The sequence below is a fragment of the Heliangelus exortis genome, chromosome 2 (genome assembly GCF_036169615.1).
Source record: "Heliangelus exortis chromosome 2, bHelExo1.hap1, whole genome shotgun sequence".
Lineage (NCBI taxonomy): Eukaryota > Metazoa > Chordata > Aves > Apodiformes > Trochilidae > Heliangelus > Heliangelus exortis.
In genome coordinates, this window is record NC_092423.1 from 91,340,251 (window position 1) to 91,357,889 (window position 17,639).

Sequence of the window (17,639 nt, forward strand, 5' to 3'; positions counted from 1 at the left end):
ACCTATATGTAGCACAACTAACCTATGGGCCATGCTCAAGACCAGCAGTGTGATGCTGTCCTCCAGATGTGCTCTTAACTGAGCCCTCATCCACCTCAGGAGCCACCAGGCTTTATGCCTAAGATTATCTGGGCTCCCCTTGTTTCTCAGCACCTGGATGTAGCTGAGCCCTTTTATGGCTGTGGCTGAGCAACGTGAGGCAGGACATGCATAGTGTAAGACAGAGAAACATCTGATGAGCTCCAGACTCAGCCTGGCATTTCCAGACCAGTGTTTGGATATCAGCAGGGCAACTGGCACATCAAAAGCTGACAGCGTGTGTCCCAGGCAGCTCAAACCTCTTAACCCGTAAATAAATTCAGTCCTTTAACTGCCTGGCACAGAAGCAGATTCATTTCTGCTAACACAGATAACACCAGAAGATTTCTTCAAGCTACACTCCTTTGAGATCATTATGATTTATAGGGATTTCCTCCTCTTTCATGTTCATTTTGCAGGTGTAACTCCTTTATTGAAAATTCCTCTGTCCTCAAGAAGCCCCAAGCAAAGGTGAAGAAAACACACAATTTGGGCCATAAGAACAGCACCACACCCAAAGAGCCCCAGCCTAAAAGGATGGAAGAGGTCTACCGAGCCCTGAAGAATGGCCTGGAGTAAGATCCTTTTTAATGCTTGTTGATTGAAGCTTTCCATGACATTTTAGAGCCTAAAGAAACATATCACTGGAACAGGCATCCTTAATCATAGGAGAGGAAAACATACCTCTTGGAGCCAGGATTATAACACTTAGGGTCTGAAATATTTGTACAGAGGGTGGAATCCTATTTCCACTCCAATTGCTAGGAAACGTCCCGGAGGCTGGGATTTCAACACTAGTTTGTTGGCGGTTTTATCCCTCTGAATTTCCTAGAGTCCTATCAGAGGCTTGTATCGCCCTTAAGATAATGTCCCAGACAATAGAAGGGCTTTTACCAGCCAGATACAGGCACAGTGATTGAAACACAGCCCATAAACAAAGCAGCAGATTAGCTTCCTTGAAACTGGTGTTTCAGTGTAAGGAGAACACTGAGGTCTTATGCACAGCTAAATAAGTGGCTCCTATTTATTCTGAAAATGGCAGCAGGGAGCTGCATTTAGGACAGATCGATGTAAATCAGTGTTTATCTGAAAACAGATCCAATGAGGAAAGCCATTTATTGCACAGATTTCCTTTTAGGATGGTCAGCAGCCAGCTCAGTATGTGCTGCAGAGCTCATGCATCCTTTCTCTGGTTTGTGTTTACAGCGAGTATCTGGAAGTTCACCAGGCAGAGATGGATAAATTGACTACTCAGTTGAAAGACATGAAAAGAAACTCACGCCTGGTACGTGTCACACTTTTTCATCATGGGAGTGCTTTTTCATCATGGGAGTGCTTTTTCATCATGTGAGATGCTGGAGCAGCTGCAGGGTGGGAGCTGGATACAGAGAATTTGCATTTATGTTCTTATTGCCCTCCAGCCCTGGTCTTGCCTGTGATTTCTACTGACTGACAAACATGACTTTCTTGTGGTGGTGATGTTGCAAAATTAATGACAATTTTATCTTCTCTTTTGCAGGGAGTCCTGTATGATTTAGATAAGGTACGTTACCCCCCTTTGACACTGGTTTTGCAAGGAAGCATTGGTATTCATATGGTGTAAGTAGCTGGCATGGGAACCCTCTCTAAGCCGGATTTACTACTCAGGCCAGCAACATCGAGGGAGAAGTTACCTGACAATTTGCACTTGTAAAGGAAGAATTCCCACTCCCCTCTTCTTCCCAGGGCTCTGGTATTGCCCGGTACCTTCCTCAGCCAGCTTGGCTCAGTAAGCAGCCATCAAACTTAGCCCATTAGCTCTTCCTCAAGGTCTGCTGAGTTAAACCAGACTCAGGATGGGCACAGGGAAGAAGGCAGACTCCTGCCAAGGGAGGATGTAGGCAGAGGAGCAAAACCTCCTCTTTTGTTCAGCTGCCAGCTGTTAAATCAATCCCCTTGTGCAACTTTGCCCTGCTGGCTCCTGGCTGGGGGGGTGGGGGGCTGGCAGGGGCACCCCAAAGTGGCTGTGACAGCCAGGTCAAGCCCTGTCTCATCTCTGCTCCTGCCAGTTCTAGGGAAGGAAAAATTGAAAATATTTTTCCCTGCAGGAAAAATCTGAGTGAAACAAAAGGAAAGCTTTCTGAAATGTTTCCTGAACAAGTCTGGCTTCTTTTCAGTCAAAATGCCAAGCTTGGTTTTTCTGTCAAAAAGCCAAGCTTGGTTTTGCTGTCAGAAACAGTTTGTGGAGAAAAAAAAAAAAAAAAAAAAAAAAAAAAGGAAAAAAAGGGTTTTCAAAATGCAAAACCTGATCAATTTTAATGCAGGTTTTCAAAGTACTGGGATGACTGTATTTTGAACTAATAAAAATCTGATCCTTTGGGTTTTTTTTTAAGAATTAAAAAAACTAGGGAAAACCCATCAAAAAAAAGCCTGGTTTTGTTAAAAAATGCATTAGATAGAGAAGTCAGGGAGCTCCATTGTCAGCAGCAGATGAGGAGCTGTAAGGTGGGACAACTAATTCCAGATTCATATGCTACGTGTTTTAAGGAGGAGTTTCCCAGCCTCATGGGAACCAGAAGACCCGAGCAGAGATAGCATGATGATGGTTTACTGATTTATTTAAATGTGCCTCGCCCTCTGCTTCTTCTTTTCTTTCAGCAAATCAAAGCAGTTGAAAGATACATGAGAAGGCTGGAGTTCCACATCAGCAAGGTAACGAGTGCTCCTATCATCTTTCTCCTGCATCTGCTCCTATGTTATTAGGAAAACAAACCCATGGCCTCCTGCTTCTCCTCCACTCTGGGGAGGCCGCCTGGATGAAGCCTCACCCAGATTCAGTATTTTTACTGTAACAGTATTTTTGGTCAGAGCCAAAGAATGGGTTTCCTCGTGATTTGCAACCCCTGAGGTCCAGCTGTGCCCCAAGACACTCCCATCTTGCTTTTCAGGACAGAGAGAACACAGGGTCAGGCACTTGCTGGGAAACATTTCCTTTCTTGTGTACTTATTGTTAAACCATAGGTAGAGAGTTGCATCTGAAAGTAATTTAATTCACCAGTTGTCTCTACTGTACGCAGCAGCTAGATTGGACTTATTCCTGGATTTCACTCCTAATGCTTTTGCTGCCTGCTTTGGGGCCCACATCCACTTGATTACATTGGTGAGAATAGTCAGTAGAAGTACTGGTGATTTATTCTAATACATTTTAAAGCTGGATTAAAACCAAGGCGTGTATTCTCTTACTTATAAACATATCTGCTAGCGATTAGTTGCTTTTCCGAGCCTGACAAAAGAATGAATTATTTTTGATGGATGAAATGTCTTTTGAGAGTCATTTGAAAAGCATTCACGCAGCTTGAAGTGCTCCCATTATGACAACCCATCCAAGCCTTTTAATTTCAGTCTTCTTTTACTGTTGAAGCTGGAAAAATAAAAAAAAAAATAATAAAAATCATCAGGCGATAGATTGAAATTTTGTTTCCCAAACGACCTTCTCTCTTGCTGGCAACATGAATGGCAAAATTAGTGCTTAAAAAACATTTCCATTCAAGTCCTTCCCACTCCAGCCTGCTCAGAGCTAATGGTTTCAGGGCTCATAATAGGACTGAAAAGCACTGAACACAAGATGTAACACTGGTCAGTATTACTCAGGCTTGCCGAGCACATCAGTTCACTTTCTGTAACCCACAGCAACAGAGACGAGAAGAGTGGAGCTGTGCTGCTTTAAAACACAGGGGCAGGTAAAGAAACATCTTTGTAATGCTGGAAGAGGTCTTTTTCAGCTGTATCTAATCAGGGCTGTAGTGATGTCTTCTGCTGTCTGCTTGCTGCTGCTCTGCAGGGGAAGCAGAGCAAGGGAAATGGGATGTGATGCAGCAGACCCCATGTACTGGAGGGCAAGGCAGATGCCCATACCCCGACCATGCTTGCAAGGGCAGGACATCAGCTCAGGCCTAATGCTCTTCCTGGATGGCAGAAATAAATACCAAATGACAGCTATTTATAGGAGCTGTCTCTAGCTTGCTGACTTGCAAAAGAAATAGGAGTGGCTACAACTCCAGGAAGCTTTTTTTGTAACTTTGAAATGGCAAAATGCCATTACCTGTGCCTCCATGACCCTTTGCTGAACTCTCTCACTTTGAAAAGCAGTCCCTGTTTTGGTTAGAGAACACTCAGCCTTCAAGAGTCCCAGCCATGGGGAATCCAAGCGAGTCTTGTAGAAAGTCAATCTAATGCTTTGAAGCTGTCAGGAAGACCAGTCCCATTCCTAACAAATAAGCAGCAGCACTTTTTTTTAGAGGTTTAACAGGGTTGGAAAATGGGATTTTTAAGACACCTGTCAGATCAGACACCTGTCAGATCAGGCTCATCTCTAGAGCAACAACACAGTCACCAACTGAGGAAGCCAAGGTGCAGGAAACTTTCATAGAGGAAAATTTCTGCTCTGAAAATCCACTACTGAGCAAAGCACCACAGGGTGACTGCATGATGGCAGAGATAACAAGGAAGAGAAGTTGTTCTAGGTAGAAAACAAACATTACCCTACCTTAACAGGGATATTAGAAGGAGAAAAAAAGATACAGCTTCCTCTATTCCTTTTCTTCTCTTCACACTGATAAGGTCAAGTTAAATTCATATAGGAGTCTCATCTCATATAGGAGACTACATCTCCTTTATCCAGTAGATTAAGTTTATATAAATGAAGTTGTACCACTGCAGACTCACACCAAACAGCTCACATGGAGTAAATATATACATTCAGTGCAGGGATCAGAAGGAAAAGGGAAAACAAAGCATGAGAAACATGTAAATCCATTGCACTCTCAGGCTAGATCCAGGCGAGGCTTTAAATTCTGAGAGAGTAGATTTTACAAGCCTTCCAGAGTGTTTACTAAATTCTGGGTCCCTAAGCCATGCCAAAGGAGCTGAAGATGACTAGGAAATTATAATAATACCTGTGGCCCTGAAGCTCAAAATACATCCTCAGTTTGACGTCAGCTGTTTCTGAGCCCTTGTGATGATTATGACTGTGACTCTCAGTTTCTGGAGGATGGGCAGTGAGAATTCAAAAAAATCACTCCCTGCTTCCAGTATTCCCTGTTACTGCAGCTTGCATTACCATATATTGCAATAGCCTCCATCCACAGCTGGCATAAGCAATACAGAAGGATCTGTTAAATGTGCCATCTAATGTATCCCATCCCCTTTGCCACCATGGACTTTGCAGTAGTGTTTGAAATAGCTCTTCCAAAGCAATATATTTGAGAAGCCTGCTGCATGCCTGCCCTACTGTTACAATCATACATAGTCCAGACAAGGGGGAAAGGGAGTAGCAATGGTTAAAGGCATGCAGAGGAAGCAGGTGAACTGCTGGCAGCCTCTAGTGAAGCTGTAATGAGATTTTTACAGTGAAAGTTATTTTTATCTTGTGTTTCTTTTTCTGTAACTGTATCACAGCTTCATCTGCTCACCCCCTGCGATGGATCCAACCATTTGCCACTTGTTTGCCTTGGTTTCCTTGTGAAGCAAATTGCCTCGCTGGTTGTTGGTTTTATTTTGTTGGGGTTTCTCAGGTTTGTTTTTTTCTTTATTTTCCAATACACCCTCACTGTTCCCACTAGGTGGACGAGCTTTATGAAGCCTATTGCATCCAAAGACGTCTCTGTGATGGTGCCAGCAAAATGAAGCAAGCCTTTGCAATGTCTCCTGCCAGCAAAGCAGCTCGAGAAAGCTTAACTGAAATCAACAGGAGTTACAAGGAGTACACAGAGGTACATCCTCATCTGCTTGGACTTGTGCTCTCTGTCTGAAGGCTGTGGCAAGTTTGCCACTTTTTTCTGGGAGAATTTCATCCAGATAAAAGAACTAGAAGCAAATTCATTGAAGAAGAATTGTTATCACTTGGTTCATCTTCAGATGAGTATTTGATAACTTACAGAGATGGGTGACATAGGCCCCAAAATTTCCTTGAAATATTGTTTATCCTCTGCAAGAGGAGGGTTATACTCAGGAACTGCTGCACAAGAAAATCTGCTGTAAATACTTATGTTCCAACCTGCCTCCTTCCCAACACACAGATTTTGGCATGGCAGGTTGGCTGGAGCCTATGTGTGTACAAATATCTGCTGCAACGTATCCAGTTTTATTTGCTATGGTCAGCATCTATGTTTTTTAAACAGGCAGTAGACTAAGAAGGGTCTCATCACGGTTTGGCTTTGTGAATGAAGATTATGTTGTAAACATCCCAGCACACAAGCTGTGGCAACCTTCTGAAATCTGAAGGAGGAACTGGAGAGGGTCTGGTACCCATCTCCCACAGTCTTTTTTTACTTAATGTAGTCCCCATTTCTTGAGAGACTAAAACATGCTGGGAGATACTTTTCTGTGGAGCTGCTGCTGCTGGCATGTGTCCTGGCTGGAGAGGACTGGGACAGTGACCAGGTTATACCTCAGGGGTCACAGCTGCCCTCTGCCAGTGGATGGGATTAGAGGGCAACAGAAGAAGAGCACAGGGTTACATTCAGCTTCAGCATGAGCAAGCACAGCTCAGCTGACATTTTTAGGGCCAGGCCTATCTAAACAGCAAAGGTGGCTCTGGCAGATTGGTTTTATTGCAAAATATCTTTCATGTGCATAACAGAAGCTTTTCTTTCTAAAACTTTTTTTTTTTAATTAAATTAAATTTTTAAATAGTAATTTTTTTAAAAAGTGTTAAAAAAAGGATTTGTCTGACCTTCCTATTCTCCCTTCCAACACAGAACATGTGCACCATAGAAGCAGAGCTGGAAAACCTATTGGGGGAGTTTTGCATCAAGATGAAAGGTAATTGCCTTTTCACTTTCCCCTTTTTGCACCCTGAACAGTGGCAACCTCTGTGCATGTTACTGAAGGCATCAAGACATGCTTGTTTGACCTGTATTTGGGATAGGTGTGGTTTTTCCCCCACTGCTGAGCCATCAACCCCCCAATTTAGACCTCTACCTGGTGGAAAGGATCACAGCACCAGGAACATCAAAGCTTGGGGAGAGATTTCTCTGAGATGCTGCTTCTTGTTTTCAAGGCTAATTACCTCCCACAAACACTCCCCCCACCAGCCAAAGCAATTCAGTTTTGAGGGCTGCAGTACCTCTTTCCTCTATTTCCATGATCCTTTAAGAAGATGACTGGGAAATTATGTGAATGCCTGTGGAGCTCTAGTTCTAAATACTTTCTTAACTTGACATCAGCTGTTTCTAAGTCCTTTGTTTTTGCTGATGCTGACTACTATTATTTTTTAATAAGAAAGCACAGACTTGGGGGTAGCTTACCATTTAAACACCTAGATAACTCAGTGGCTGCATTCACCTTTAGATTTTATTCCTTGTCTTTACAACAGGGCACTTTATGGGTTTGAATACAATAGAATCAGTTTCACCTCAGTGAATCACTAGGGTTTGTTAATGCTGTTATTTCTTAAAGACTAAATTGTGGTGGCATATATTTTTGGGGGAATTTTCAATCACTGACATGAAAATAGTTCAACAAAACAAAATCAGCACATAAATATTTGTGCATTAATTTGCACTTGAAATCTCATCCATTTAAAAAAAAAAAAAAAAAAGCGTGGTATTCCTGGTGGAGTTTTTAGAGGTCACAAATCTCATACAGGTTTTTGCTTTTGCCTACCCTGTCACAGATGTGAGTTTGTTGTGTCCAGGGGTTGCAGTGCACGAGACACGATGTAGCTTAGACCAAGTTAAAGTACTTACTCCAGGCTTCCAAGCTAGAGAAAACAAGTGCAGCAGTTATTATTGTTCTCCTAGCTTCATCCTACAGCACCAAACCTCAGAATCTTCAGTACTGGAAAGGCAGTCAAGGGTGCATAGATGTAAAGTTATAAGATGGACACACATAGCCCAAGAGAGGTATTTCTAGATAAAACCCAGGAGAGCTGTGGTGTGGACACACTGAAGCAAATAGAAAGCCAAATAATGCAGAAAGGGAATTGCATCTGGCCAGGTTCTTCAGTCCATTTCCATATTTGCTGTAAATGCAGTGCAATATACAGTCCCTGACAGCAGGACCTGTTGTGGAAGGTACCATGGCACCCCAAAGGGCTGAAGAGGTCTGACCTCTTCTCTTTTTGGTGCCCAATTCTCCAGCAAAGCTCAAGGGGTCTCAAGAGGCCAGGTGCTGTTCTCACATGCAGGAGCAGACCACAATCCACAAACAACAGCTATTTCTGAACACAGTTCACATAACATAAGGAAGCACAGATCAGAAAATAGCAAAGAGAAATGCTGTGTTGTTAAGTATCCTCTAATTTGGACATCTAAGATTACTATGAAGATAATTTTCCCTAGAAACAGGAATCCAATAGGACCATCCAGCTATTGCTGATCCTAAAGCTCACACTAGCAGAGCACACAGCAAGCTTCCCCTTTAAGTTATTCTGCAGCATATCCAGCTAACTTTAGGATCTAATTTAAAATCAAAGCATTCTTCTCCTCAAAGCTTATCTGTTCCTACCCATTCCAGTGAAAGTTATTTTTATTTTGTGCCCTCTGTCACTTAACACTGAAAGCAAGCCAACCTACACAGTGCTGTCAGGAAGCAAGGGACCCACACTGTGGTTTTATGACTGATATTTAAAAAAAAAAAAAAAAAGAAGGCCTGGTAATTTTTTTAAATAAAGATAGAAATTTTGCCAGCAGGCTTAGATTTAATGCTCAGAATTAATCAGCTGTTGAAATTAATTGGGGAAATCCAGTGTGTAAATTTAGAAGCCCCTGTATGGAATCTGGTCCTGTAGAGATGTATAGGGAAATGCCCCTGTACCTGTTTGAAGTGTCAGGGCAGCAAGAGATTAAATGCTCAGCTGTTTTAATGGGGACAGCAATACTCCTGCCTGATACCTCAGAGGCTCTGCAACACCAAACCCAGCACAAGCACCAAAGTCCACACATGGAGCATCCTGCATGCAAGCAGGAGCTGTACACAGCACATGAACCAACAGTGGCTCTGACAACAAGGGATGGCAGTGCCCTATCTGACCACAGATCCTGTCCCCTAAATTCCTTGGACTCATTCCCCAGGAGCAATCTCCTGTCCCATCTGTATTGCAAGCCCATTTTAAGTGCTTTTACAAACGCAGGACATTTGAAATGGTACCATAGTGGCATTGGCTCCTGCCATGTGTTCAGCCCTCAAAAGATATTCAGTTACCAAAAAGTTGTTCCTATGAAAGTATTTATCCCCTGTAATCAAGTCAGTGCTTAGGTCTCTCTTCATCAAGCTGAAGAAACTTTACCAGCCTGATCAGACTGGTCACCACTCACAGAATTTGTCTCCGGACAGCATCCATGTGGAGCCTTAAGATGCATTCCCCTGCCCACCCCATCTACTGAGCAAAGGAAAGACCTTTTATTTTCCTCAGATACTTTCAGTGATCTCTCAGTGGAGATCAAATTCACTTTTAAAAGCATGCCTGGAGAGAGAGAAGCAGCAGTGGAGTGCTCGTAAGCTTAAATTATTTATAAATAGTAAATAAATTAGAAAGGAATTGGTAATATGAGCTTTTTTCAAGGGCTTCTCTGTTCTGCTCAACAGTAAGATGAGCAAAGAAAACTCTTTTCTGGTCAAAGAAATAAAAGAGGAGGATCAATGGATGATGGGGACAAGCCATGACTGCATGCAGGTATCTAGTTGCTTCCACAGTCTTGCTAGGAGGACTAATTCAGCTCTGTAAATAAAGCCAGCAGTTGGGTACCTGATACCTGCTATGATCTTAACATATCTGTATAAGTCATGACATTTGAGGCTAAACAGCCCAAAGACCAAAAAAAATTTCTTTTCACGCCTTTCTCTGCCATGGGCTTTGTATGTATACTCAAGCTTGTGGCTTTGGGTGTTGCAACATTGCAGGCATATTTTGGGGGGTTTACCCAGGCAAAGCTGGGTCCTGTTGAGAGTATGGACTATGCAAACCTGCCCTGTGAGCTGGTAGTGCAAGTGTGAGGCAGCACATATCTTTGGTGACAGTAAGACCAGGTGGATGAACTATCTTTTTGCTCCAAAGCAAGCTCAATAGCTACCTACTGAGGAGAGCTGTGAGAAGGGAGTGGTTCCTGTTGTGGAGGGAGAGGATTAGGTTAGGAATAAACAAGTAGTTGCATCCTGTAGAAGAGCAGCTCACAAGGCCAGGGGATTTCAGGGTGGTCACAAGCCTCAAGAAACTTTTCCATTTCATATGCACAGTGCCAATATAGAAATAGCATCGTGATGTCCTATCTGGAAAAAAAAGATTAGTCAAACATATACCACAAGTGCTTTGCTGCACTACTCCCCCTCTGGGGAGAGATGGCATAAATCTTGTATTACAGATGTCAGTCATGGTTTTTAGGGTACTTACTATTGAAAGATACTCAGCTCGTATGGGAATGGTGAAGCTATGCAAACGCCAGACAGAAGGAGCCCCTCTCATGTGTCTATTGAGATATTTTGAAAAGAAATCGGTATTGTAATATATAGCTTGGTCTCATTAGTGGTAAGCAGCAAGTGCTTCATGGTAATCAGCTCGCCTACGCCTCCCGACAGTACGGGTGTTAAGCCGCCTTTCTGAAGCCAGATGACATCAGGAAGCTGTTTCTTCTTTCTGCATAACGGTTGCAGAACAATTTGAGCTGCTGCAGGGGAAAAAAAAAAAAAAAGAAAAAAAAAAAAAAAGAAAAAAAAAAAAAAAAAAAAAGCTGGAAAGCGCAAATCTTTGATATGCAAGAAAACACAGCCGAATGAATTGTGTAAAAAAACAGATAGATAAATAAATAAATAAATAAATAAATGGGGTTGTGGGGGGTTAGTCTTTGTCTGGAGTCAGCAGCAAAAGGGGGGGTTACCAACCCCACCGGGTGGAGCGGCGGCCGGGGGGCTACCGCCACCTCCTGTCCGGGCGCGGCAGCAGCAGCCCCGGGTACCCCGTTGTCCCCTTCTGCCCTCCGGGGCAGCCCCTGCGCTCGGCTGCCCAGACCCTCCCACAGCTCCTCTGTCTCTTTCCTTCCTCAGGTCTGGCTGGCTTCGCTCGGCTCTGCCCGGGAGATCAATACGAGGTAGGTCTGGGTCGGTTCGTGGTCTGTTTATTAGTGAAGGCAGGTTGTTGCTGCTGATTGCTTCACAGTGAATAAAGCCTTTCCACAGCAGCACCCCAAGAAATACCTGTTATTTTTCCTGTATGTGCTCTGAGAAACCTTGCAGTTCTCTTTTTGTCTGCCTATGCCAGGGAATCTGTCAGGAGACTAGAGAATTTATATCCAGTGCACTGGACGATGACTGTTCAAAGTACTAAAAGCTTTTTTTTTTTTTTTCCTTCTTCTAATTTTCAAAATTTAAATTTAAAAGAAAAACAACACACCCACAAGCAAACCTCTCTTTTTTTTTTTTTTCATTGTCTCCCACAATGAGGGCGTCCTTCTCACTGTTTTACTTGTGATGAACATTTCTAATTCCCCTGGAATAAAGTGCATGCCCCATCCCACGGACACAGAGCAAATTGCACAAGGCTTTGCAAGCATATGGATGTTTAGACTCCAGCTGATCATAGAGCAGAGTAGGAGAAGGACACAGAATAACCATTTCTTCAAACCCAGATGTTATATGCTGTGGGGCTGTGCCAGGTTCTCTGGTCACTGCAGTGTTCCAGTAGAGAACATTAAAAACAGGTTAATTAGCAAAGGATCCAAATAAAAGTCTTAACTCAATCCAGAACAGAGATAGCCCTGCAAAAAATTCAAAGTGGCTTGATAACGGGTCCCCCACAACCTGTACTTCTGGATCATGGATTCACCTTTTCCCACTCTTGTTCCCTGTGAGAAATCTTTCCTGCCACTCCCACACCTGCAAGAATCTTGTCTTCCTCTGCAGGATGGATTAGTTGGGGCAGGTCTCTCCCAGCCATCCCCACATGAGCTTGTTTCTCTTACTGCTTCAAATTTTGTTACTGCACTGTGCATCTAAATCATTTCCACCACCAGTCAGCCAAAGTCTTGCAGCTGGGAAGGCTCCTGATAGGGAATGGTCAAAAGCTCTACCTACCCTCTCTGCTGCCTGGAAAGGCAGTGGATCCACCAAGATGTAGGTGTTAGGCATGGTCAAGAGGACTTTCCTCCTCTTACCCCTCACTGCTGCTTTCCCTGTAAAGAAAATACAAATTCCTGCAGCTTCTTTGTGATGTCTCACCTAGTTATATGAAGGTGAAAGCTGCAGTGAGGGGTACATTGCCAAAGCAAGAGCTGAGAGGCAGAGATCCTGTGGGGTAGACCTTTTTCTTCTGCCTCAATGGGAAACAGAAGGACAGGGCCTACACCACTAACTCTTCCAACCTATATTTCAGACACTTTCCCCAAGTCTGTTTCTGATATTTGTGCACGAAGAAAGCAGGTTTCTCAAGAAAATAAGAGGATTTTTCACTTTCAGATTTTCATGCGTTACGGTCGCCAACGATGGAAACTGAAAGGCAAAATAGAAGTGAATGGCAAGCAGAGCTGGGATGGAGAAGAAATGGTTTTCCTTCCTCTCATTGTTGGACTGATCTCCATTAAGGTACATATTTACTCCTTTGCCTGCAAACAAGGCAGAAGTCCAGAAGCTGCCTTATCATGCACCATCAGCAAAAATCCAGCAGCAGGTCATTAAACTCTTTAGAAATGTCCCATCACTATTATTCCCAAAGCACCTACTAGAACAAAGTGCTAGAGCATCATACAGTCCAGATGTTGCAAGACAATAATCAGTTTGGGAATCCTGTGGCAGAGGTTGTCCTAACTCTCTGACACTGCTCTCAAAGCCATACTATCACAACCCCTGCCTTACATTGCTCTCCAGCAACCCAGATTATTTGCACCAAGGCAAGGAAACACTAGAAACCTAAAGTCCCACCACTGCTGAGTTTGCTAATACTGCTCAGATAGGAGAGCAGCATCTTCTGATCTGGAGGAACACATAGGGCTCTCATTTGAACACCCATAGGAGACAATTGAACATCAGCTGGAATAGTCCTGAAGTCCATTCCCACTCCCCTGTGCAGAACAACAATGCTACACAGGGCTGTGCTGTTACGTTTCTGCTCACAGTGAGATGGGGGCCTATAGGAAAACCACTCTTGACTTTTTGCCAGCTTCCCAGAGCACAGCAGTTCCCAACATTTCTTAATGCCTGCAGCTTCTGCTGCCCTCTGATTCTACATCCCATCTCCCAGGGAAAGAACAGCCCTTACAGCTCCTAGCATTCAGCAGTGGCTTCTGTCAACCCAGAGTCTTTCCACCACTGCTCCATTCCCTCATTGCCCCAGGCCTTCCCACACAGTTTTCTGCTGGCTGAAAGCCCACATGCTTTCCCTCTTACAAACCTCCAACCTTAGAGATACCCATTCCCTGACCACTGTCTAGAAACTGCTGCTTATAATGATTCCAGGTGCCCCTGGTTAGGCAGCTTAAACAGAAGAGTGTTTGGAACTCTCATGGGAAATATGCCATTTAGACACTTCAAAAACTTTATGGGAAAAAAAAAAATGCAAGCAATTACAAAACCACCGTCAAAATAATCCTGAATGTGTGAGACAGTAGGTTTTCATAGACAGTCAAGTTGTGACACAAGATGAGTCACTCTCCTCAATCTACCAACAGTTTTAGAGTGGCAGGTTAGAAGAGAGCCCTCTCTTATAGTACGAGACAGCGACAAACAAGAGTCCTTATTAAGGGATTATTAAGTACTATTAAGGTTAATGGGTATCTTCTCAGCCCTTTGTGGATTCTCTCCAAAGACTTTAATATAAAAGGTTCAAGAAATTACTTTCAAGCATATGGCCAAAGGTTTTTTTGTGTAGGAGCTGCATATATAACTGTCCTTCTGAATTTTAAGGCAGATAGTGCTGCACTCCACTCTTACTATAAAATCATACATGGAAGTGGTTCCTCACCAGCATTTCTGTGGAAGTCCTCACCAAAGGCCATTGTAGACACAAATGATTATATGGCTTCATAGTTACAGGAGATTAATACATAGAAGAGAGCTGCCTTGGGAATTATTAAGTAAGCCAGCTACATCAGAAGATTGTCTGTCCTGAAAATTGTCAATTGCTGAGAGAATATCGGATGGGAAAGCATCCAATATACTCTCCCAGTTCTTACTCTTCCCTAGTGTTCTGCTTATGATCACTGCAAAACACCAGCTACTGAGGCTGGATAACCCTTTGGTCTGAGTCAGTATCACTGTTCTCTTCTGACACCCGTAAAAATATAAATAAAACATAGAAGCATGATCATATGCAACTACGCAGTTATTTAAAAAATAAATCTGATTTTTCTATTAAGTAATGAAGATGCAAAAAACATATTCATATTTTGGAAACCTTTTAGCAAGGGGTCCAGGCCAGAAAATATAACCCATTGCTTTGTAAATAAGGATCACAATGCCTTATGTGGCCCTAGATATCTTATTCTTGCCTCTTACAGGTCACAGAAGTTAAAGGACTTGCTACTCACATCCTGGTGGGAAGTGTCACCTGTGAGACAAAAGAGTTGTTTGCAGCTCGGCCTCAGGTGGTTGCAGTGGATATTAATGACCTTGGCACAATAAAGCTCAACCTTGAAATCACCTGGTAGTAAGTAAAGCTGAGTGGTGGGTCACTGGGTCAAGCAGTTGTAAAAAGTCAACCAAAGAGAAAATGGCCTTATGGTCTCTCTCTTTTTTGCTCCCTACTAAGGCAGGTGGGGAATGAATTGTGGCCCAAGTCTGGGAGAAGAGAAATAGTTCATGGTTATCCACAGGTTCCCAGTGTTACCTGTGGAAAATGGGTTTATCCTTAGGTTCTTAGTGGTGCCTCGTTTCAGCTGCTACAGTAGGTGTGGTGAATGCTGACATTATGAGACATATGAAACAAGGCAGATCATGGAACTGCCTGAAGTGTATACTTCTTCCCCAAGCTCAAAAGGGCCTAACTGGGTTCTCATCTATTCATTAAAATATTTTAATATTACTGTGAAATTGGTGGGGTTGTTCTGCCTCTACACTAGCATTGCCAAGTTTGAAAGCTGACCCATCTTTAAAAGCTGGCTTTTAAAGGGTTTTTTGAAGGGTTTCATACACCATGAGAGCGGTGGGAAATGTAGCACTGTCCCATGTAGTCATGGTGCTTAAGGACGTGGTTTAGGGGTGGAGTTGGCAGCATTAGGTTTATGGTTGGACTCAATGATCTTATATTTCTTTTCCAGCTTAAATGATTCCATGGTTCTATCTGCATCGGTCAGGGTAGGCAAGCTGGGGGTGTTAGGATTCAAACCCAATTCTCATGGCACTTTGATAAAAGTGGCAACTGTCATTTCTAAAGAAGCATTGATGCTTTTAGCTTTTGCAGTCATATGTGCTGTTTCTTAAAATGCAACAAACATGAAGCCAGCAGTAATCAGTACTGGTTGCCTTTATAATGCAGCAGCTCTATTAATAGTAGAGCACCTTTCTCATTAGTATGTGTGACACTTGTCGGCTCAAATCCAAGAATACTTCTCATGTGAGAAGAATAACATCAGACTACGCTACAGAAATGATTTCTGAGAGTAGAACGCTTTTATCAGAACTGAAAACCACACTTCTGAGCCTGCTGTCTAATTAACAACATTTTCTTTTAAACACTGCTGTTAAAAAAATTGCCACCTCTGGGTCTTGATGTGCTAATAAATCACCTTTTCAAAAATCCTTTCCATGGACCTCAAGTTCCTTCTCACTCAGCCTAACAACCATTTTTTCTCCATTTGTGTCCCCATAGCCCCTTTGATGTCGAAGACCTGACCCCATCCACAGGAAATGTGAGCAAGGCATCTGCTCTCCAGAGGAGAATGTCCATGTACAGCCAAGGCACTCCCGAAACGCCAACTTTCAAGGACCACTCATTCTTTGTAAGCTCTGTTCAGCTTCATGTTTATGTAATGAGAAGCCCTAGAGCAGTTCAAACATTGCAAACACTTTGTTGCTTTACATATCTAAGTTTTTTTCCTTGGTTTTAGCAGGTTACCCTTACAAATAGTTATAAAGCAAGTGCATTCCTTGCTGCTAATCCTAAAAGAAGGTGGCTATGATCCTGACATCTTCAAAGCTATATGCCCAATTATTTCATGCCTCTTCTTCTTGCCTGACTGCTAGAATACTTGAATAATCTTTATGACGTGTCTTCATTTTGTAATGGTAGTTAAATGACCATGATAGCACTAGTACTTTTTAATGTGTCCCACATTAAGATTTGCCCTTGTACTGAAGATATTTTCAGGGTGCTCCTGTGTTTTGCATGAATCAAATTCTGAATGCTTAATCAGAACTGTGTATGAACAGAATAGGCCATCTGTACAGATCTGAATTTTACAAGTGCTGCATCCCACGCCTGTAATTCAGTACTCTGCTGCAAAGCATTCATTTAGCTTGCCCCCCTCCCTCACATCCTCTTTGCTTTGATTGTTGAAGAAATGGCTGCATCCCCTGCAAGACAGGCCAAAGTTGACAATCTTAGATGCTCTGCAAGACACTTTCTTTGACAAGCTTCGACGCAGTTGCTCTTTTAGTGACCTGCCATCCCTCAGACTGAGCCCAAAACCAGGGCTAGAGCTATATGTGAGTCCTGTTTTTCGTTTGGTGAGGGAGCCTTTCAGCCCTCGTGTGGCATCTCCATTCCCACGCATGCTTCCTGTGTTGCTCTCTCTGTTGCAACTCACTCATTTTGCTGACTGATTAGAGGGGAGAACACGATGGTGGGCTCATGCTGCTCACATTAAGTCAAAGTTCCTCTTGGTTTCTACAGGGATAATGATCATAGAACTACTATCTGTGGGTGGAGATCAGGGCAGGTATACAAGCCAACATGGTATTGTTAAAAATCTCCTCCTACACTGATTGATAGTATAAATTTGCCTGAAAGCTTGACTTTCAGATGCTAAAAGCATACCCCTTTGGGGGAAAAGAAGAAATGAACCTATGAGTGTAATTATGCTTAGGGAAAAAAGCTGCTAGTAGTGCTGGGGAAAAGTTGTGAGTTTTGGACACTTTAGCCTTATGTACCTTACCAACATGAGTGCTTTCAATTTTTTCCATCAAATTGTCAGCAAAATGGTAGTTGCCTTTCATCTGTGCTTAACATTTGTGCAAGATTGCCAGATAACAGAGCAAAAATTATAGGCTGTGACTCCTGCAGTGATTTTTTCCCCCATGGGTCAATCAGAGAGATGCACCTACATATATGCTGAGATCATTTTGGGTCTGTATACACCGGTTTTGCTTCCTGAATGATTAAAGTCCTGGTTAAGACACCACCACACAAATTCTTTTGTCATTTTGGTAGAAACTTATGTTGAACATTGCTCCCATGTAACTCGTGTTGAACAATTATTAGAGTTGTCCATGCCATATGATGAACATACTTTCGTCAGAAAAGAAATAACATAGTAATATGACTAGGACACTAGAGTAACTTTTGGAGCAAACTGTCATATTTTAGGGATTGCTACTTAGAAGTCAGAAAATAAACACAATGGAAATCTATAACAGGTACAAAAATGCAGCCAAGATGG

General features: G+C 42.8%; 1 protein-coding gene across 3 annotated transcripts in view; it reads left to right on the forward strand.

Moving 5' to 3' along the window:
• The window catches only part of RIPOR2 (RHO family interacting cell polarization regulator 2), a 67,720-nt gene that overhangs the window by 34,959 nt on the left and 15,122 nt on the right, over positions 1-17,639 (forward strand). For 2 of the 3 annotated variants that reach the window (XM_071737000.1, XM_071737001.1), the window contains exons 3-12: positions 498-653; positions 1,285-1,363; positions 1,598-1,621; positions 2,716-2,769; positions 5,679-5,828; positions 6,816-6,879; positions 11,098-11,141; positions 12,505-12,630; positions 14,541-14,689; positions 15,851-15,980. In XM_071737000.1, coding sequence (XP_071593101.1) covers positions 498-653; positions 1,285-1,363; positions 1,598-1,621; positions 2,716-2,769; positions 5,679-5,828; positions 6,816-6,879; positions 11,098-11,141; positions 12,505-12,630; positions 14,541-14,689; positions 15,851-15,980 — 976 coding nt within the window. Of the gene's footprint in view, positions 1-497; positions 654-1,284; positions 1,364-1,597; positions 1,622-2,715; positions 2,770-5,678; positions 5,829-6,815; positions 6,880-11,097; positions 11,142-12,504; positions 12,631-14,540; positions 14,690-15,850; positions 15,981-16,539; positions 16,687-17,639 lie in introns of all 3 variants that reach the window. The other variant, XM_071737003.1, reaches the window with a different exon arrangement.